Source organism: Pimephales promelas, chromosome 7 (assembly GCF_988280905.1).
Source record: "Pimephales promelas chromosome 7, fPimPro1.hap1.1, whole genome shotgun sequence".
Taxonomy (NCBI): domain Eukaryota; kingdom Metazoa; phylum Chordata; class Actinopteri; order Cypriniformes; family Leuciscidae; genus Pimephales; species Pimephales promelas.
Genome location: NC_142775.1, coordinates 3754700 through 3777058, shown reverse-complemented (window position 1 = coordinate 3777058; position 22359 = coordinate 3754700). Strand labels below are relative to the sequence as shown.

The following is a 22359-nucleotide window of genomic DNA, read 5'->3' as shown; positions in this document are numbered from 1 at the left end:
CCTGACAGTAGAGTATGAGACAGAAAATCTGTAAAAAAAAAAAAAAATCAAGCTCTGGCTACTCCCAGTGGTCCTATTGCCATTTGCAGAAATACACCGCTCCCGGTCAGAAACAACCAATCAGAGCCAGTAGGAGTGTCTTAGCAGTGTCAATCACGCTCGTGTACGCGCTGATCACACCCCTCTCTTCCCCGGCGTACTGCCGTTCAAACCAAACTCAAGATTGCCGGTGTGCTGCAGTTGTGCTAATGGCGGAGAAACAACCTAAACTGCTCATTTTCCGAGTGACACCTAATCATAAAACAAAGAAGGGTAAAAGGAAAACATGATGACGATTTACAGGCGAAAAAGAAAGAATTATCGCTGAATTATCCATTGTCGCTGAAATAATATTGTGGCGAGCAGGACCAGGCCGAGGGACCGGGACATGAGAGTGGCGGACACGAAATGGGCTGATGGCACAATATGGCTGTGTGCATTGTCCTATTTGTCAAGTTCAAGGGTCTATAAAAACACTGGTGCTAAAAAAAAGTGGTCAAAATTTGGTTTTCATTAGGGCAGTACATCATCCTATTTCAAGGCCTCGGTCTGCTTTAACATACTCTATGGCGTAGAAAGCACACAGTGAAATGGGCTGATGGTGCAATAAGAGGCTCAGTGTGCATTGTCTATGCTAAGGTTAATGGTTTCATGCGCACATTAAAGTCTGCATTTTTTTTAGTGGCTCTGTAAGAATGCTAAGAATATCATGAGAAGAAACCCAAAACGCTCATAACCTGCATTTTTGCATAATGCATTTATTCATCATTTTTGTCAATCACTAAACAGCTGCCATGAAAACACACTTTCTGTATGATAAATTTATTTTCATTAAATTCTTAATTTTCTCTATCATATAAAACTAAATTGGGCGAATAATCTGGAAATGCAAATATTTTTTTTCCATACTCGCCTTTCTTTTTTACATACTTTTCCAGACCTGGAAATTTCTAAAATCAAATTCCATACTTTTCCAAACGGCGTAGGAACCCTGGAAAGTTTTTCAACAGCTTCTTACAAAAGATATTCACCAAAAAATATTGCAATATTAATAGAATTCGTATGTACAGTAGCAGTAGCCGATCTATTGGACCACCCGAGGATCCATAGAAAGGTTCATTCAAGTAATACAGTAAATTGCATAGATGGTAATGTTTGGCAAATCGGAAATTATGGTAAATTTTGAAATGGCATTATAAATATCTCAAATATTTAATTTCCTTTTTTTGTGCATGGGGGAAGCGGAAACTGTCACGAACGGGGAGTATTTTCCGCAATCCCTAATCTCAAGTAAAACCAATGATACGGCTCAGCATGTGAATACCCGACGACGGGCCGTGAACTGGAGGACATCATGGAGGGGGAGTTGTGGGAGGAGGGAAAACCACTCTCTTGGTGAGGGTGAACTCCGGCTGTGGCATCTGCTTCCTCAGACCACTCTTGTCCGTCTTCCTGCTCACGTCTCCGTTCACCTGCGTCAGAATGGACAGTAGATCTATCCCCCTGCATGCACACGACACAGTTAAGCTTAGTTACTTCCATCTCAATCAGTGCATTCATTCATTGCCAAACATGCTTGAGGGATTTATATCCACATATTAATATAAGCATATTAAACTATGCTTGCATTTACATAATGCAATCCACTAACGTACAGTATATTAGGAGTGGAGTATTGAATGCTGAATACTGTGCAGTGTACCATACTCAAGCACAAAAATGGTAACTTTAAATACGTGACAGCCAAATTCAGCCAATAAATCAAGAGGAATAAAAAGGAATATGCATACAAAACAAATCTGCACACTGTGCAAGGCAAAGGCTACGTATTATATATGCTAAGCTAAAATATAGTGTCGCAGTATTGCTATTGACAATAAATGTGATATTAACCTGAATATTCAATGTTTTAAATATTGCATACACGATAATATCGTAAATAATTCAGCGCCAGGATCTGGTTTATACTCCAGTATAAGATGCGGCGTGTCAAGAGACTCTACCTACACATGGAAAAAAGTTGTTACACTCTCAGCTGTCACTGGGGCCGTACCTTTTCAAAAGGTACACTTTGGTACCTTAAGGGTGCATATCGGTACCTTAATGGTACATATTAGCACCTAAAATGAACATATCAACACTTAAAATGTACATATTAGTACCTAAAATGTACATATTAGCACCGGAAATGTACATATTAGCACCTAGAATGTACATATCAACAATTAAAATGTACATATTAGTACCTGAAATGTACATATTAGTACCTGAAATGAACATATCAACTCTTAAAATGTACATATTAGTACCTAAAATGAACATACCAACACTTAAAATGTACATATTAGCACCTGACGTCACAGATTCAGGTGGTATACAGTACATATTAGCACCTGAAATGTACATATTAGCACCTAAAATGAACATATCAACACTTAAAATGTACATATTAGCACCGGAAATGTACATATTAGCACCTAAAATGTACATATTAGCACCCAGAATGTACATATCAACACTTAAAATGTACATATTAGCACCTGAAATGTACATATTAGCACCTAGAATGTACATATCAACACTTAAAATGTACATATCAACACTTAAAATGTACATATTAGCACTTGAAATGTACATATTAGCACCTAAAATGAACATATCAACACTTAAAATGTACATATTAGTACCTAAAATGAACATACCAACACTTAAAATGTACATATTAGCACCTGAAATGTACATATTAGCACCTAAAATGTACATATTAGCACCTAGAATGAACATACCAACACTTAAAATGTACATATTAGCACCTGAAATGTACATATTAGCACAAAAAATGTACATATTAGCACATAAAATGTAAATATTAGTTAGGGTGACCATATTTTAATTACCAAAAGCCAGGACACTCGGCCCGGCAAACAGATCATTAATTTGGCCTACTCAAATGATACTCAAAGTTTACTCAAAGATACCTTATTAATTTCAATACATTTAAAGTAGGTTATGCCTCCTCTGTATGGATAGAAAATTATTATATTGTTATAAGAAAACAGGACATGTCCTGGGAAAACAGGACAGTTGGTCACCCTATATTAGTACCTAAAATGGACAAAAGTGTACCTTTTGAAAAGGTACAGCCCCAGTGACAGCTTTACCTTTTTTCTGAGAGTGTATACGCCTCGGTATAGTCGAAAGTTTTGTCCCCAAATGACACTTATAACATATAAAAGGATGGTTACTGCGACATTTGTATATATTCTAAATAAAATTCAAAGATTGTACTGAATGTTTGCTTATTTGGCTCAAGATAAGGCTTTATTAAGTCCTCATGTCATGCAAACAAGATACTCTAAATGTTCGTTAAATCTGTTTTCGGGAAACAGCGACTCGAAACTGCTGATAACGACAGAAGTTGACCACAGTTGTCTAACGATGCTTTCGGGAAACAGTGACTTGTTGAACTGCTGATAATAATGTTTATGAGTTTTACATAAACTTATGCAGGGGTGTGAAGTCCAGGTTCAGGCAGTAAAAGTCCTCCTCGGTATTTTGTTCCGATCACCTGGATTTGCTAATTAGTGTTTTTTCAGCCAGGAGACAGAACTAATTAGTGTAATTAGCTGGTGAAATAAACATATGGCAGGACTTCTACTCTCGGACCCCTGTGCTGTGTCCCAATTCGCCTACTTATAGTACGCCATTTATCTAAACCTCTCTATAACCGCCAGACTCGCGCGTCCTCCATTTCTGTAGTTTTTAAACACTTTTCACTCGTGTTTGTAGTTCTAACCGAATCCTCGTCCAATGCGCGACGGGTTGTGGGCAATATCAGCCGTTAGAGTGTGCGTCGATCCGCACTTCTGGATAGTAGACCATCTGGGTCTCTTTGAAACACTCATTTCAACATAATACGATTTGGCACATACTAATTCTATTTTCCAATACTTTTAATATGCGAATTGGGTCGCAGCACTGGACTTTCCAGCTCTGCTGATTGAATAGCACTGTGTGGTCTTGGAGGTGTGCTCACCTTGGCACCAGCAGCTTCAGATTGTGGCAGAGGGACTGTATGAACCAGGAGCCCTTGCCCTTTTCCCTGAATGAGACATGGTAAGGTACGGTTGCGGTGGCTAGCAGGTAGTCCGCCGCCTCGGGGATGGAGTCTCTGGGTACAGCTGCGTCGCTGACCGGCGTGTCCTCATCTTCTGGGAAAGATTGACCAAACACTGCTCTCTGCTCTCTGGTGCCCCTGCAGGCCTGGATGAAGAACAGTTTGGGTTTCTGGAAGAGAGAGGGGCAGCACACTGGACTCAGAGTCTCCGTCAGCTCTCTGACGGTGACGGTCTGTCCATCGACCCCGGCGATGCCATCCACGCGCCCGTGGCTCAGCACGCAGCACACCACGCAGTCCGCCGGTGTGTGGTCACGGGACGCCAGATCCTTCAACACCTGCAGCATACGCATGCGATCGCAGTTCTCCTCAACCACCACCTCGAAGCCCAACCACTGGAACACAGCCTCCAGACTGGCTGCACACACACACACACAAGTTACGCACAGTGAGGAACCGAAGTAACCACTTCAAAATAGTTTGTAAAATATTTCAATGATCAGCTGTCCACTAATTTGTCCGCTTAATGCTGGTTCTCTGCATTTGTGCTCTCTCACTCTCTCTCTCATACTTATTGTTTATGGATTTATCAAAGACACAAAATTCATGTAGTTTACTTGCTGTCATCGTCCTCCTGCCACATACTCTCTTTGGTCATGGCTCGCTGGTTTGCATTAAGAAAAAAAAGTTATGGATATTGTGTTTTAGTGCTCAATCTTCCAACTAGTGGTTAAAGTATGGAAGCTTGTTTCCGCCACTGAATATAAAAATACAATGAATAACTGTGACTTTTTATCTCACAATTCTGACTTTTTTTCTCACAATTGTAAGTTTATATCTCGCAATTCTGACTTTATTTCTCAGAATTGCAAGATAAAAAGTCAGAATTGCGAGATATAAAGTCAGAATTGCGTGATATAGTCGCAATTGCGTGATATAAAGTCAGAATTGCGAGATATAAAATCAGAATTGCGTGATATAGTCGCAATTGCGTGATATAAAGTCAGAATTGCGAGATATAAAGTCAGAATTGCGAGATATAAAGTCAGAATTGCGAGATATAAAGTCAGAATTGCGTGATATAAAGTCAGAATTGCGAGATATAAAGTCAGAATTGCGAGATATAAAGTCAGAATTGCGTGATATAAAGTCAGAATTGCGAGATATAAAGTCAGAATTGCGAGATATAAAGTCAGAATTGCGTGATATAGTCGCAATTGCGTGATATAAAGTCAGTGTTATTTTCTGAGAAAAAAAGACCGAAGTGCGACTTTTTATCTCACAATTCTGATTTTTTTTCTCACAATTGGGAGTTTACATCTCGCAATTCTGACTTTATAACACATAATTGCGAGTTTATATGTCGAAATTCTGACATCTTTTCTCAGAATTGTGAGATATAAACTCGCAACTGCGAGACCCTCAGAATAGTTTAAATCTCACAATTCTGACTTTATATCTCGCAATTCTGACTTTATATCTCGCAATTCTGACTTTATAACTCGCAATTGTGACTTTATATCTCGCAACTCTGACTTTATATCTCGCAATTCTGACTTTATATCTCGCAATTCTGACTTTATATCTCGCAATTCTGACTTTATATCTCGCAATTCTGACTTTATATTTCACAATTCTGACTTTATAACTTGCAATTCTGACTTCATAACTTGCAATTCTGACTTTATATCTCACAATTCTGACTTTACATCTCGCAATTCTGACTTTCCATCTCGCAATTCTGACTTTCCATCTCGCAATTCTGAGAAATAATGTCAGAATTGCGAGAAGTAAACTCGCAATTGTGAGAAAAAAAGTCAGAATTGTGAAATAAAAAGTCCCAATTACCTTTTATATTTTTTATTCTATGGCGGAAACAAGCTTCCATATTAAAGTACTCAACTACCCATCTAGGATTTTTAAAATCTTTGTTAAAGAGTTATAACCAACCAAACTAACCAACTACAAGGTGAATCGCAATGATACAAACTAGTTTCAAAGCAAAAAAGTATTTAAAAATCGAACAAAAAGACAAACACTGTGTACTTAACACTGTGTATTTAATTAGGGAACTATCCATTCCTTTAGGAATGAATTAATTCCATTAATAATATCCATTAATCCCATTAAGTATTAGAACTCAATGACTTCCTTCTAGTGGTTAAAGTACTCAACTACCCAACTAGTCTGTGCAAACTCTATTATGGATTTTTAAAAGTCTTCGTTAAACAGTTATAAGCAATGAACCGAATGTAACAAACTCGTTTCAAAGAAAAAAAGTATTTAAAAAAATCGATCAAAAAGACAAAGATGCAAGACTGTGTGCTTAGTGACTAACAACTATCCATTCCATTAAAAATTAATGAATTCCATTAAGCACTGCAAATGACATAATCAAATTAAAAATTATGGAGAAGAATAAAACCATTACTTTAAATATTTTGATTACAATATATTTTATAATTAAAATATAAAAGAGGCATATATTTACAAATATTTAAGTATTTTGACAGCTTTGATTTGTCGCTTGCTGTGCTTCATGGGAGTGGGCGGAGCGAGTGATTTGTTTCACTCTGATTGGTGGAATTTCTCTACAGCATCATGGGTAATGCAGTTTTTCACCAGGAATTCCACACAATTCTTGGAAAAATACATTGAAATAATGTGAACTGATGGCTTTAACAAAAGGATATAAGGATAAGCCATCGATTAAAAGTCGATATGCCTTTAAAGGTTTGTAAGTTATCTTTAAAAGTCCATTTCCCCATGGAGAAAATTAACCGAATTTTTATTTTCAGAACCAACCGTTGCAATCTATGGAAAAGAGATAAAAACATCACCTATAAAAAAAATCTCTATCACACTGACGCAAGCATGTGTTCATATCGGTCTGAACAGATAATAATAGCCGAACAGATCTATATATATATATATATATATATCTGAACAGATTAATAGCCGTTTGTTCAAATTTAAATATTCGTCGCAACAAATTCTAGCATAATTTTGGTCTGAATGGGCCTTTAATATTTTTTTGAAGGAGAAACCCGAGCCATGTCTAGAGACCAGAATATCATTTTGACTTGGGTTGGTGACAAAAACCCCAAGAAACCACATAGCAACACACTCAAAACCACTCCGCAACCAATGCTGATAGTGTTGTGTTATCAGGCTATCGACATGCTCATTGGTTTTAGTTGTGTTCGTTACACTAACCTTTGTCAATGTCTGTTCCTTCTCTGTTTCCCAGAGTGCAATCTCTGAAGTCTCGGTTGTTGATGATTAAACAGACTCCTCTGCTGTCCCCTTGCATCTCATACTGCGGGGTCTGCCATTCACAACATGCAGTGTTAGGCGCGCAAATGTGATGAACTTCAGGTCTGATTTAAGCAGGGGTGTCCAGTATAACACAATATAGTATACGCTAATATGGTTAGCTACACAGATCATGGCCAAATAGAGCAAAACTAATAAACTCTTAAAGGATTAGTTCAAGGTTCAAGGTCCAAATGACAGTTTCATTGCAGCTACAAGGGGCTTTAAAAGGAGAGTCACGAACGCCGCCGCGCATCACAGAACAGAGCAAGGTGAGCATTTGTGCTTATAAAACTTAAACTTTGTTATTTATTTTTGAAATGAGCGATCGTTTCGCTTGATAAGACCCCTTATTCATCGTCTGGAGTTGTTTAAAGCCCTTTGAACAGTTTACACTGAAACTGTCGTTTGGACCTTGAACCGTTTGGACCCCATTGAAGTCCATTATATGGAGAAAAATCCTGGAATGTTTTCATCAAAAACCTTAATTTCTTTTCGACTGAAGAAAGAAAGACATGGACATCTTGGATGACATGGGGGTGAGTAAATTATCAGCAAAAGTTTTTTTTTTAAGTGAACTACTCCTTTAAACAGATGTACTACAGAACAAGAGCGTTCTCTTAAAGTATCGCGTTTCCCAGAGAAACTTTGCATTTTCTCACAAAAGTATTGTGTTCCCTCAAGAAACTTTGTGTTCTAGTGCAAAACTCTATTGCAAAATGTCTCTCTCGTTTTCAAATGCAACAGACTTGATGAATATTTTGAATAAAAAACTGTTACAAAGAAACACCTTAATGTAATAAAGATAGCCTACCAGAAATATGTTTGCATTTGGTTGATTAAAGGGATACTCCACTTTTTATAAATACGCTCATTCAACAACTCCCCCAGAGTTAAACTGTTGAGTTTTACCTTTTTTGAATCCATTCAGCCGATCTCCGGTTCTGGCGGTACCACTTTTAGCATAGCTTAGCATACATCATTGAAGTGCACAAGACCATTAGCATTTCTCCCAAAAAAATGACCAAAGTGTTTCGATATTTTTCCTACTTAAAACTTGACTCTTCAGAAAGTTGCGATTTTCTAGGCCGATATGGCTAGGAACTATACTCTCATTCCAGCGTAATAATCAGGAAACTTGATATGACACAGCGCCTGAAAATAGCCCCTAGCTTCTAACATGACCGGGACTAAGTTTGTGTAGTCATTACGCCTGCTGCACTCGTGGTACGGCAGTAAAGTGTCTTGATTATTACGCAGGAATGAGAGTATAGTTCCTAGTCATATCAGCCTAGAAAATCACATCTTTACATTTTCCGTCTGTCTTAGTGCACGGCGTAACTACAGAAGAGTCACGTTTTAAATAGGAAAAATATCGAAACACTTTGGTCATTTCTTTTATTTTGAGAAATGCTAATGGTCTTGTCCACTTCAATGATGTATGCTAAGCTATGCTAAAAGTGGTACCGCCAGAACCGGAGATCGGCTAAATGGATTCAAAAACGGTAAAACTCAACAGTTTAACTCTGGGGGAGTTGTAAAATGAGCGTATTTCCAAAAAAAGCGGAGTATCCCTTTAAGCTTATCATGTCCTGAACCGAGGTCCGAGAATAAAGATCTTACCTCTGGATTTTCAGTCTGACTCTGATCTAAGACAAAGAGATAAAAAAAAAATGAGTATAAGATGAAAACAGAGATGACACATGATGTTGTATTGGGCATTTCCTACAGTACCTCCACTATTCTCAGACGCTCTCAGACTGAGTCTGTCCACCCGGTCCTCCATTGTGTCCACTGTTAAGAAGAACAACGCCATACAAATATGCTTTGAGTTTGATGCATTTATCATTTTTGTATATTTAAATTCCCATTTCTTGTAAATAATTCGTGTTAAGTTTTACATGGAGTTTCTACATAAGCATGTAAAGTCACTTCACCTGATGTCAGCGGCGAGGGCTGTGGGATGAAGAGAGAAAGAGACAAAGTTCAACAGTAATAACTAGTGAGTGAAAACTATTTTAACAAGATGAAACACAAAATGAGATGCTAAGCATAATGATTTTTTTTATGTTAATGTTAATATATTTTTCAAAAGTGTCAGTAAGGACATTTATAATGTAATAAAAGATTTCTATTTCAAACGAATGCTGTTCTTTTGAACTTTCTATTCATCAAATTTCAACACTGATAATAATCATAAATGTTTCTTGAGCATCAGATCGTCATATTAGAGTGATTTCTGAAGGATCATGTGACACTGAAGACTGGAGTAATGATGCTGAAAATACAGCTTTGATCACAGAGTTATTTAAGATATTTTAAATGGCATTATTGTGCAATATTACTATTTACTGTATTTCTGATCAAATAAATGCAGCCTTGGTGAGCAGAAGAGACTTCTAGCAATATATATATATATATATATATATATATATATATATATATATATATATATACAGTATATATATATATATATATATATATATATATATATATATATATATATTAGGGCTGTGCAAAAGTTAATTGCGATTAATCGCATCCAAAATAAAAGTCTGTGTTTACATAGTATATTTGTGTGTGCTGTATATAATTATTTCGTATATATAAATACACACACATGCATGTATATGTTTAAGAAAATGTGTTATTCCTATATAAAATATTTATATTTGTGTAATATAGATTATGTATTTATATATATATATATACAGAATTTAAGCGCAAATAATTCTTAAATATATACATGCATGCATAGGTATTTATATATACAAAATAATTATATACAGCACACACAAATATATTATGTAAAACAGACTTTTATTTTGGATGCGATTAATCGCAATTCACTTTTGCACAGCCCTAATATATATATGAAGAGTTCAGATGCAAAAGCCTCTAAATGCCATTTGAAATGTTCTTCTTTAATGATGATTTTTATCAAACTTGTATATTTAAGTTCAGTAATTTCACTTAAATAACAATTAATAGGTAATTATCATTGCCATTTAAGTGAAATCACTGAACTTAAATATACAAGCTTGATAAAAATCATCATTAAAGAAGAAAATTTCAAATGGCATTTAGAGGCTTTTGCATCTGAACTCTTCATATATATCTTACCAACCCCAAACTTTTGAGTTGAAGTGAATATAGTGTATTTTGAAGTCACTAGTCAGTGAAATGAAAATCTAAAACTATTCCCCTTCTTATAATCTTATATATGCATACAAACATGGAAATAATAAACATTTTTTATAATTTAATTTTTTTTATAAACATAAAAAATATTCCCCTCTTACATTCCACAGAAAAAAAGGGTGACGTAAGGAGTACTATATGAACATGAATGCAAATGAAGTTATACCGGAGCTGGTGTGTACGACACGGAGGAATTAATCCCGGTCTCTTGAGCAATAACCGTTCCACCAGCTGCAATAAGACAGAAAACAACGCAGTTATTCTAATTCTATAGAATGCAACCATCATAATTATATGAGTCACATTTTAGAACATGCATAACATCAATCAACACATTTTGTAGCAAAAACTCCCAGATCTCCTCGCAGTCTTGATTTACAGTAGTTTAACTTATTTTACATATAAGAGAGGCAAATTAATAAATCATAGATATCTATTTCACACATCACATCATTAAATAATAAATAATAAAACAGTCGCACTCACAACTCTCTGCTTTGTATTGAATAATTCTTTTTTCTAAACCGGGATGAATTTTGGCTATGATATCCTGCAGAACGTCCAAATTATCTTCACCCAAAAGGTCTTCCTTCTCCATCTCCAAAAACAACTGCAGCAGCGTCTAAAACACACGCAGAGATGTGCCGTCAGACTAAAACACACGTGTTTAAAGAAGGTTTAGTCAAACACCACATGCTGAAATGTGCCGGACTGATGTGGTGATGGCGTCTCTCACCACTTCCTTCTCCAGTTTTTTGCGCGGCAGTGTTTTGATGAGGAGGAATTTAATGTTTTTCAGGTCCTGATCACAGATGGACTCCGACACCTCGTACAACAACTGTCTGAAATGCAGAGAAATAAACACTGTTCATTATTTCAAAGATATTTTTTAACATAACTCTAATTCTGTTCGGCTGAAAAAAGAAAGTCACATCTAGGATGGCTTGCGGGTGAATAAATCATGGGATAATTTTCATTTTTGGGTGAACTATCCCATTATATAATACCAGTGCCTTTTGGATAGTAGATTTTTGCATGGTCAACATGCCTGAATGTGAGACACCCTTTCAACATACACGTCTCTATAGAGTGCCGAAGTTATCACGTCACTTTGTAGGCCAAAACGCGCAAGCGAGTTAGCATTTTAGCACTCCCGGTTCCCTCGCCCCGAATGGGTTTTTGCTAAATCGCCTGAAATAAGGTCTGTGGTGAACAAAGCGCGTCTAAATATTTTCACGTTTTGATCTACGACATAAAACACACAGTTATGATATGATCTGCTTGTGTTTTTTTTTTACTTTATTGTGTCTGCTTGTGGTTTTTTAACTTTAAATAGGCTTCAAAATTTAAAAATTTTGGACTTACTTGTAAAGATTATGTTGATAGACAAAACGTGTAAGGGTCACAACTCTTTGTTAAACACAGATCTTATTTTTTGCGACTCAGGGAATCCATGACTTCCGAGTTGTACTACAAAATGATGTCATCACTTCGGCACTCTATAGAGAGCCTTAGTCCCTCCCCTTCCGGTCGACCACCATGGGACCTTATTTCGGAAAAATATTGTATGGTAGTCAATTTAAAATATACATTTTAAAGTAAAGAAAGTCGCAGTTTGATGTAAAACCGTTGAGGTATAAGACTGTGAATATACGTAATTACAAAGACTACAAACCCCAAAGGCGCACATTTTCTCTCAATGACTGAAGCTAACTTTACTGAGGCAATTGTCTGTGATTGTTTCTATAGTCTTACGTTATAATCGTAACGTTACGCCGTCATACCTGAGTGTTTTGTACCAAACTGCACACACACGAGCAGCGGATCTCACTCGTTGTTTCGCGTCCCGGGAGATGTAGTTCATAGAGCGATTTTCACATAAAACTAAATGTTACTCTTCTGTTTTATTACAAACTGCGACGTTTTTGACTTTCAGAATTATCTTTTAAATTGACAAACATCATATGTGTAATTGAGGGCACAGTTCAGACGGAATAAAAAGATAAGTTATCTCTCGACATTGACTACCATACATACTTTTTCCGAAATAAGGTCCCAAGAGCCGGAAGCGAAGGGGCGGGACTTAGGCTCTCTATAGACCTTATTGACAGCAGCGCCATCTTTGATTTTTAATGTGAATGAAAGCGAGACTACGAGGGACAGACTACTCTTCTAGGATGTACTTTTATTCGTAGAAACGATCTTTCAAAGAAATTTCAGTAGACAAAAAAACTCCAGACAACATGAGCGGTGAAAAAGTCATCTAGGAGATTTTGAAAACACGGTAAGTCTATAATCCCTCACAGCCTCGCTTACTGTATACCTGTCATGGCGCTGCTCTGAATCAGGTCTATTACAAACAGAAGATAGAATAAGGTCTGTCCTCACCTGTACCGGGAGACACGCTGAGGTAATGTTGAGAAGTCAGTTTGCGTGAAAGCATCAAAGTGCAGATTGCGGATCAGGCTGTTGCGTTTCATGATCCTGAGCAGCTCCAGAAGCAGCCATGGGTCCTCCGACGACAGCAGGTCCTGGTTCTCCAGAAGAACGAAGAGTTGTGTGCCTGCGCTCACAGTGCTGAGGTCTTTAGCAGCGATGAGATCTGAGCACAGGAACACCAGGTCCTGCACTTCATCGGCCGTGAGAGACTCCTGTACTCGTAACAGCACCTGCTGAAACTCCAGCTCCTGCTCAGAGAAACAAGCTCTGCTGTGGGACACAGTGCTGATGCTGCATGATGGCTCAACGTTTCATTTAAAGGGATGGTTTGCAGTAATTTCAACATAGGCTCCTTTGCACTATGACCACGAGCCAAACACCCCTCCGGAAGCCTTTTTTCCGTTGGTCGAACATTATTGGAGGACCCACGGGGTCAAATTTGACCGCTGTTAATTGCTGCTCCCCCAAAATTAACAAACAAACAAAAAAATAGTCAAATTTAACTTCAAAAGTCCAGAGTGCCACTTCTGGTCCCTGCATAGAGACACCTAGTGGAGGAATGTTGAAGTCACAAGTGCCGGTGGTGCTAACAAGATGGCTGATGGCAGTAAATGATGAAAGAATTTTCATTTTTGGGTGAACTAACCCTTTAAACAAATGTCGGGTCAAAAATGACCCTCGGGTGTATGGGTTAAACAAGTGTCGGGTCAAAAATGACCCTCGGGTGTATGGGTTAAACAGATGTCGGGTCAAAAATGACCCTCGGGTGTATGGGTTAAACAAGTGTCGGGTCAAAAATGACCCTCGGGTGTATGGGTTAAACAAGTGTCGGGTCAAAAATGACCCTCGGGTGTATGGGTTAAACAAGTGTCGGGTCAAAAATGACCCTCGGGTGTATGGGTTAAACAAATGTCGGGTCAAAAATGACCCTCGGGTGTATGGGTTAAACAAATGTCGGGTCAAAAATGACCCTCGGGTGTATGGGTTAAACAAATGTCGGGTCAAAAATGACCCTCGGGTGTATGGGTTAAACAAATGTCGGGTCAAAAATGACCCTCGGGTGTATGGGTTAAACAAATGTCGGGTCAAAAATGACCCTCGGGTGTATGGGTTAAACAGATGTCGGGTCAAAAATGACCCTCGGGTGTATGGGTTAAACAAATGTCGGGTCAAAAATGACCCTCGGGTGTATGGGTTAAACAAATGTCGGGTCAAAAATGACCCTCGGGTGTATGGGTTAAACAAGTGTCGGGTCAAAAATGACCCTCGGGTGTATGGGTTAAACAAATGTCGGGTCAAAAATGACCCTCGGGTGTATGGGTTAAACAAATGTCGGGTCAAAAATGACCCTCGGGTGTATGGGTTAAACAAATGTCGGGTCAAAAATGACCCTCGGGTGTATGGGTTAAACAAATGTCGGGTCAAAAATGACCCTCGGGTGTCTGGGTTAAACAAATGTCGGGTCAAAAATGACCCTTTGGTTCTTTGAGTGACTTTGATGGGGAATGGTGACAGTCCTGTATTTGGCTAAAGCCTTGAAATAATTTCATATATGTTTCTAAGTTACCTCAGTACTTTTCAGGGAGTATGGCCACTCCCTTTTCAGGACAGGGAAAGCAACACAGAAAGATCACTGTAAGACAAGTATTGAAGCAACTTGAAGCTGATGATAGTGACCCTGGCCAGTGGACAGTGATAGCGATTCTAATGAATTGTTTCAACCGAATGAAAATGATGTAGATGAATCTTGTGCCCAAGACAAGGCACATCAGGCAAGCCACAAAGGTTGTGATCTTGGTTGTGGAAGATCACAGGTTGTGAAAAACAAACTTGCCGGGACTGTAATACTTGTAAAAATCAAATGCAGCATTGTCTGACCACTAATAAGACTACACAGTTCACCATTGCAGACTACACAGTGACAGATAAAAAAATTAACCTAAAACAAGATACAGACTCAGCTCTCACACACACACACACAACCATGCCATAGAAACTCACACAGGAAAATGTGGCCGTCACAGGAAGACAGATCTACTGCAATCACAACAAACCTGTGTTGTAGCAGCACCACCACATACACACAAATAATACAAGAAAACACACACACACAATACCTGCTCTTCTTGTTAGGAGAATGCATTTTTTAAAATTTGCAGTATTTCCATTTTTCTTAAAGTGAAACTTCCTTTTTCATACTGTATTCTTTTTATTCTATATATGCAAGTCAGCTGTAAATGCTGTGAGGAAATATAAATGTATATGAGTATTTGTCATGCTAATAAAGCACAAGTCTTAATCAATCGAGGTGAGAGTTTGATTATTCCCTCAGCTTTTCCTGATGGTTTGGTCACATTCAGTTCTCGTAGGAAAAGCAGTTTGTGGAAATGCTGGAAATGCTACACTTTTGAAAGCTGAACTTCTGACATGCTACTGAAGAAATCTAGTTTTGCAACTGTGCATTACTGTTCACCGCTGGTGTTACTCACTCTGACTCAGTTGTGTGTGTGTGTCACACATCGTCTGTGTTATACAGGTTAGATAAGGTTAAGCAGACAAGAACAGTGTGCATTTACTTTTAAATTGTAACATATTTAGATATAAGTTTAGCATGTGCAGGATGATGATGCATCTGTCAATGTGTTATTATAGGAAATAAATAGAATGTTTGTTAATTTAGTTGTTCTACAAGAAGACATAAAATTATTAAAAGAGGCCATCTTTATAGAACGTAAAAATGATTGGCTATAATTGTTATCTCTCTCTCTCTCTCTCTCTCTCTATATATATATATATATATATATATATATATATATATATATTTATGTGTCATTAATGTAAAATATTAAATCAAATATTAAAATTGAATTTTGACAATTTAGTTGATAACAACTGAATAACAGATGACAGGCAAAGAAGAATTCCAGTAGAAGAGATTCATCTGAAAGGTCAAATTATTCCGTAGCTTATATATGCAAATATTTAATTGCCCATGATTTAACTGAAGATATGTCATAACAGCAACACTATGAATGCAAATGTAATGATTTCACTTAACCTATAGGCCTAAGTTTTCGTGCAAACAAAGTGAATCTATTGAAATCTAATTCATGGAAATACTGAATAATAACCGTATAAATTTGCCTTTACTGAACCAGTTAGTTTAGAATTACTCATAATCATTCCTAACTTGGATGGGGAATGAAAGCGGAAGTTGTTCGTTAACAAGAAATTAGTTAGAATTTCTGACTGAATTGTCATTGTGATGTTTGACGAAGTAAAACGGCTTATCAGATGAGAAAAAAATTGTGGGGCAGCCAGGACTTGATTTTGTTGAGTTTAGGTGTAGTCGGGGAGGTGAAACATGTTTCAGAGACATTTTCATTCAAAACTTGTCTTTATGATCAATACAACGTATTTGTTGGCATTCAAAAATAACATAAGCCTACTACAGTATTTAAATATTACTGTAGGGGCCGTTTCAACCAGTTTTATTTTAATAAACATGACACAATATAACATTGTTATTCGTGACTACATGATTCACAATAACTAATAAATAACTAATAAAACACACATATGCTGCGTTGATCGTGTCAGGGCCTAGCCGGCCGCCTGTTCACATCGTGTCTTTTGCAAAGCGCGCTCTTTTTTTCCAAGCGCCACATCGAGATAAAAACATCTCAACCTGACGATCTCAACTTTTCAGAATGCCGAAGTGCGCTGTAAGTCACATGGCAAGAACCAAACCCAACCTATGCACCAGAGAAACGTGGGCGTCGTCATCTTTAGAATATTGTCTTTGAACTTCCGTTTTTGTGGTTGCTCTGTATATTTCTATGGCATCGCTGTCGAGGAGTAATTAGCGGGTGAAGTGGATACTAATTGTAGAGTTAACAAAGGTTATCATGACCATTGTAATGTTTATCATAAGCATTGTAAAGCAGATGTCTTAAATACGAGCACTTCATTCATTCCTATGCAAGATCGCTTTGAAAATACAGACCGGAAGTCAAAAGCGCAGAGCTAAAAAGGGGCGAGGCTACATAAGGTCTATAGTATCCAGCTGCAGAGCCGCAGCACACCAGTTTCAGAGCCAGAACCCCAGCGCCAGAACCGGAAGTAAGGGGCGGAGCTTACGTTCTAACCAACACCAGCGCCAGGGCCATAAGTGAGGGGCGGAGCTTAGGTTCGAAACCTAATAACGCCACCTAACGTAATTTGGAGGGTATTTTACACATGAAACAGCAAGCCGTCCTACTGTGTGTTATAATGCTACATTACAGTACAATAAGCATTTTAAAACATTGATTTTGTTTAATATAATTATATCGTTTCAGTTATCCGTTTCATTGTAGGCTATTATGAGTTACTTCCTGATCATGATGGTGAAAAAATAATACTTGAAACTTATGGGCATTTTAATATAACATTTTAATTTTAGCTAACCAGTTTATACATGTAGGCCTACGTGAAGATTTATGAAGGTAAGACCTTTGTTTTTGGTTTTTATGAGTTAACTTTGTAAAATAAAGCTTTGAAAGATATAAAACAAGACAAGCATTGGAGGTTTTCAAAATTATACACAATTCGGTATGATTAGACCTCTGTGATATATTTTTTTATTTGTGTTTACAAAAATCTTAAATTGTTTTGATATTGAATTTATGTATTTGTGAGATAATTTTGATTAAGATGATTAAAAAATAGAATAAAAAAACGCATGGGTATTTTTTTAATAAAATATACTTTATTTCACAAGAACATGTGCAGCACGCATTTTTTCGTGTAAAATAATAATTTCAAAATCTAAAAAAGAGAGAGAAAATTTGGCATTGTTTTAAACGAAACAATAAAAATGTATACAAAATGACCAATTCAACCCTATAGGCCTGTTTTATCACAACAATCTTTTATAAATTTAACTTACAATGTATCAAATGAGGAACTCACTTTCAGGCCCATTTTGTCCTTACATTCATGCTAAAATAACTATAATGCAATAATAATAATTCCGCCCCTCTCTCACTTCCGGTTCTTGCGCTGGGTTCTGAAACTGGTGGTGCTGCGGGTCTGCTAGCAACGACAGGCGCCCCCTGAGCGCAACCGCTACCGGGCTTTGGGAAAAGGAGAACGCGGCTTGCCTAGCGTTTTCTAAAAGCCGGTGTTTTTCGGCGCTATGTGTGAATGGCGCCTTAAGTCAGTAAAACTCATCTCGTGACTGCGAGTCTTCATTATGTCAGAAAAGTGATCAGTGTTATGGTCCAGTCTTGTTCTTACCTTCTGTGAAGTCGTCATAGTGTTCACGGTGAAGATATCAAGGCTTTGTCACGAATAGCCTATTTATCAGTAGGCTAACATTCATTTCTACAGTAGAGATCGAAAGTAGTCAGTGTGTGGACACGCCTCTGATCTCTCCCGAACTTCCTTCCTTTTTATATGACAGCCCAGAATGCTAGTTTCGTTTCCGATATTTCTACTCACACATAGAGACAAACGGTGAAGGATCATCTCTCCATACATCTCTCTAGTATCGCTGAAAAACGCGAAAGGCTGATAATAATATTCAACAGGTTTTTTTCTCCCTCATTTATATCATAGGCCTAACACTCCAGGTGAGATATTTATAGGCTCTATATTCCTTATCTATCTATCTATCTATCTATCTATCTATCTATCTATCTATCTATCTATCTTTCTTTCTTTCTAACTAATCTTTACTTCTTCTATCTAATATTTCTTTTGATTCTATCTAATATTTCTTTCATTCTATCTTTCTATCAATATATATATATATATATAAATGTGAGAGACAAAATAAGATGCCATGTTTCGAGAGTTTTTTAACACTACTCTGTTATCCTTATAATATGCTAGCTGTCTTTACAAGTTGTGTATAGCCTATGTTTTTTTTTTTAATGTTACATCTCAAGAATTTTTATGTAGAGGTTTACAGTATAATTATTTCCAAAAAGTATAAAGTAGCCTATCTCTTTCTAAATACCTCTTGTTTTTTTCATATATTTTTTTTACAATAATAAAAGTTTCTGTAATTCAATGTCCCACACAGTATACACACCTCATATCAAACCATTTTACTGCATCTTTTAGGAGATACATCACTTTAGCTGACTTTAGAGGCCTTATAGAAATAACAAATGGCCAGTTCTTAGGGTATACTCAGGGTATCAACTCATATAAGTATAATTATATCAGTATTCAACTCATCAAAACATGGAGATGAGTAACATTCCTATTTGTACACCTATACAGACCTCTTTTCTAATAAGTGGGAAAAACTAAGTCAGTTTCAATACGGGACGTCCCATACAGCACAACTCATCAAACCATTTTATAGGACATCCCCTATAAAAACTGACCATTGTTTTTTCTAGTTACTTTTTCTAGTATTGTATCTGTTCACATTTGAAATCAGAATTAATTGATGATTTTGCTCTGTCCTGTACAGCACAACTGTGTCTGTATTAATATGTGCTTTATAAATAAAGTGAACATTGAACAAGAGTATCTTTCACTTGTGTTGGGTATTGACCCACTGAATGCCGATTCTTTATTGTGCTTAACCGCTTCAGTACTCTGATCAAGGAGTAGGAGTCATCATCAGATATTTCCACCTTTTATTTCTGTGCAGGTTTCACCATTAAAACATATGAGCTATGCTTTTGAGGTAGTTTCTGCAATAAACAAATAAACAAACATAAATAACTAAATGTTAATCATACATACTCGCAGTTGTGATAAATGGCACATTAACAATTAAACACTTTTAACAGTTCTCTCTCAGTGAGTTTAGCATAACAGAAATAAGCAAACAGAAGATAACAGAGCATATAAAACCTAAAGGTATATTATACAGCGTCCTCGTAGTATTAAAGTATGAGTATAATATCTTATATAGATGCATAAACATAACTAAACGAGGTATATCCGAAAATATCCACATTAGCCATAAAGCTATCGGCACTTCCACGTGCGTCACACGCGTCTCACGCGACAAACTAATGTACAGAAAGATCGCGGAACACCTGCGGCTTACAGACTTAATGTTTAAGATAAACATGCAATATTATAAATATAATCAGGAAATGAACTTACTTCGTCAAGAACTTTCCCTGCACTCAGAAATACTGCACGACTGGAAAAATACGTCATACTCTGACTGCGCTGTATGCACAACTTAACCCTGTCACTTCCGCTCAAACAGCGTCCAACCAAATTGCGTACTACTACCCACATCCCACATACTAAGTATTCTACATAATACACACTGTAAATATAAACTACAGCAGTAGATAATACTTAAACCCAGTAAAGAATTCACAACAACTTGGTTCCCAGCATTTCAGCCAAGCAAAAGGTTCAAGATAACATGTTCCTTTAAAGCTGAATTCAGTCTTGGTCAAAGCACTGCGTCTTCATGCCTTTCCCAGGTCCAGCCGCTGTTGCTTAGTTCTGATCATCTCCACTCGATCATCTGCACGGAGCCGGTGTGCTTCGCCCAACAGGACCGGATTAGGCTGGACACACTTCAAGGGTCAGCTAATGTCCTCCAGCAAATCCCACAGCAACAATGCTTTCCACATATGTGACCTCTAAACTAATCATGTCTCGTGTAATCCCTCAAACTTAGAAATCCTGAGAGCAATACATTTACCTCATAAAAGTAATTCAATAGAAAATAACGTTTTGTACTGTATTACATATTTATTATATGTACATTTATTTTTTCTGTAAATCTGAATAAATCTAACAATCCTAAAAGTTTTTATATCAACCATTTAAAACAAAGTTAATTATAACTTAAATATTAATAACTGTGAATGTGATCTTAAAGGGTAGCTAAACCCTAAAGCAATTTTTTTTTTTAGTTAATGATCTGTAAGAATGGGGCTTTTTTAATGCTGATCATTGATTCGAGTAACTTTTTTGACATTTGTGTATAAAGTGTTCTATTTCTACAATATATGGTGTAAAAATGTCTTAGTGCTGCCCTCTTCAGGTTGAACGGTGGCTACTGCAGTTGAATTTTCCTATTGGATGTTTGCGGTTCTTCGTGGCGTGCGGAGGTTTCAGCTCACCACGCCCTTGGCACGAGCTACCACGCCCTCAGCAGTTTCTTGTTTCGTCAAAACCACTGCAAGTCAAAAGTTGGAATTACGAGTATTGAAAACGATCAGGATAGAGTATTGTAGCATCTTTTTAGCATAGCATTTATATTGTTATTTTGTGTAGCCTAGTTAGTTAGTAGCATTAGTACATTTAGGATAGCACCCGATCTCACAGGAATTCGTACGAATTTTACGAGGTGGCTAATTCGTAACAATTCGTACGACCTCACTTTGCTAAATCGTACATATTTTACGAATTAGCCAATTCGCATGAATTCGTACGAATGACCTACCCCTGACCCCGCCCCTAAACATCACGTGGGTTTTGACAAATCGTACGAATTCGTACGAGTGAGGTCGTATGAATTAGTACGAATTAGCCACTTTTGAATCACTCGTACGAATTTGTACGAATTGGTCGTGAGATAGCGTAGGATTAATCAGTGTTTAGTACAGTGATCAGGATGGTAACCCTTACGAAAAAGAAGTTTATTCAAGTGTGCCATTAGTATACTTCTTTTAAACTAAAAATAAGAAAGTATACTTTCAGTTTATTTTTCCTGTACTTCTCAGAAGTATGCTATATGTACTTCTCAGAAATATACTTCAAATTACACTTAAGTGTACTTGACTTATACTGAGAGAAAAGCAAATATATTTGTCCTGTACTTGTACGCAATCTTTTGATCCAGAAATACTTAAAAGTATAAATTCAAAGTATAGTTGTATAAGTATTACAGTAAAAAAGTAAACTACTAGTATACCCATAAATTCACTTGCAGTACACATGAGATATATAATTATGAACTAGTTGTGCACTTACTGTTACACTTATACACATAAACAACTTTTAACACTTTTATATACTAAAATTGGGCCAATTTAGTCCCAAGCGGTATTAAAATTACACTTACAAGTTTACTATTGTGACATTAGTATATTTACTACATAATGTACTTAAAGCAACACCAAGTTACTTTTGTTCTCGGGGTCCCCCTACAGTTGGGAAACAGTATTGTCCTCTACTACTGTCGTAAACTCTGTTATCCCACATGCACGCGCATTTGTTGACAACAACCATGATAGCCCTGAACACTGTAGGAGGAGGTCACATGCAGG

At 37.0% G+C, this 22359-nt stretch overlaps 1 protein-coding gene across 2 annotated transcripts; it reads right to left on the bottom strand.

Annotated features, from left to right (window-relative positions):
- Nucleotides 1–850: 850 nt before the first annotated feature.
- On the bottom strand, nt 851–20330 carry casp10 (caspase 10, apoptosis-related cysteine peptidase). 2 transcript variants are annotated; one of them, XM_089132962.1, is made up of 11 exons: nt 20228–20330; nt 13061–13359; nt 11409–11514; nt 11159–11294; nt 10839–10903; nt 9409–9427; nt 9206–9265; nt 9095–9120; nt 7373–7484; nt 4076–4574; nt 851–1542 (listed from the first exon to the last, which is right to left on the bottom strand). In XM_089132962.1, exons 1-11 carry the CDS (start codon nt 20282–20284, stop codon nt 1392–1394), a joined length of 1530 nt encoding a protein of 509 aa, XP_088989088.1. In that variant the 5' UTR covers nt 20285–20330; the 3' UTR covers nt 851–1391. The 2 variants fall into 2 exon arrangements, with proteins under 2 accessions (XP_088989088.1, XP_088989089.1); XM_089132963.1 differs by lacking the exon at nt 20228–20330 and adding an exon at nt 18392–18524.
- Between the last annotated feature and the right edge of the window lie 2029 nt (nt 20331–22359).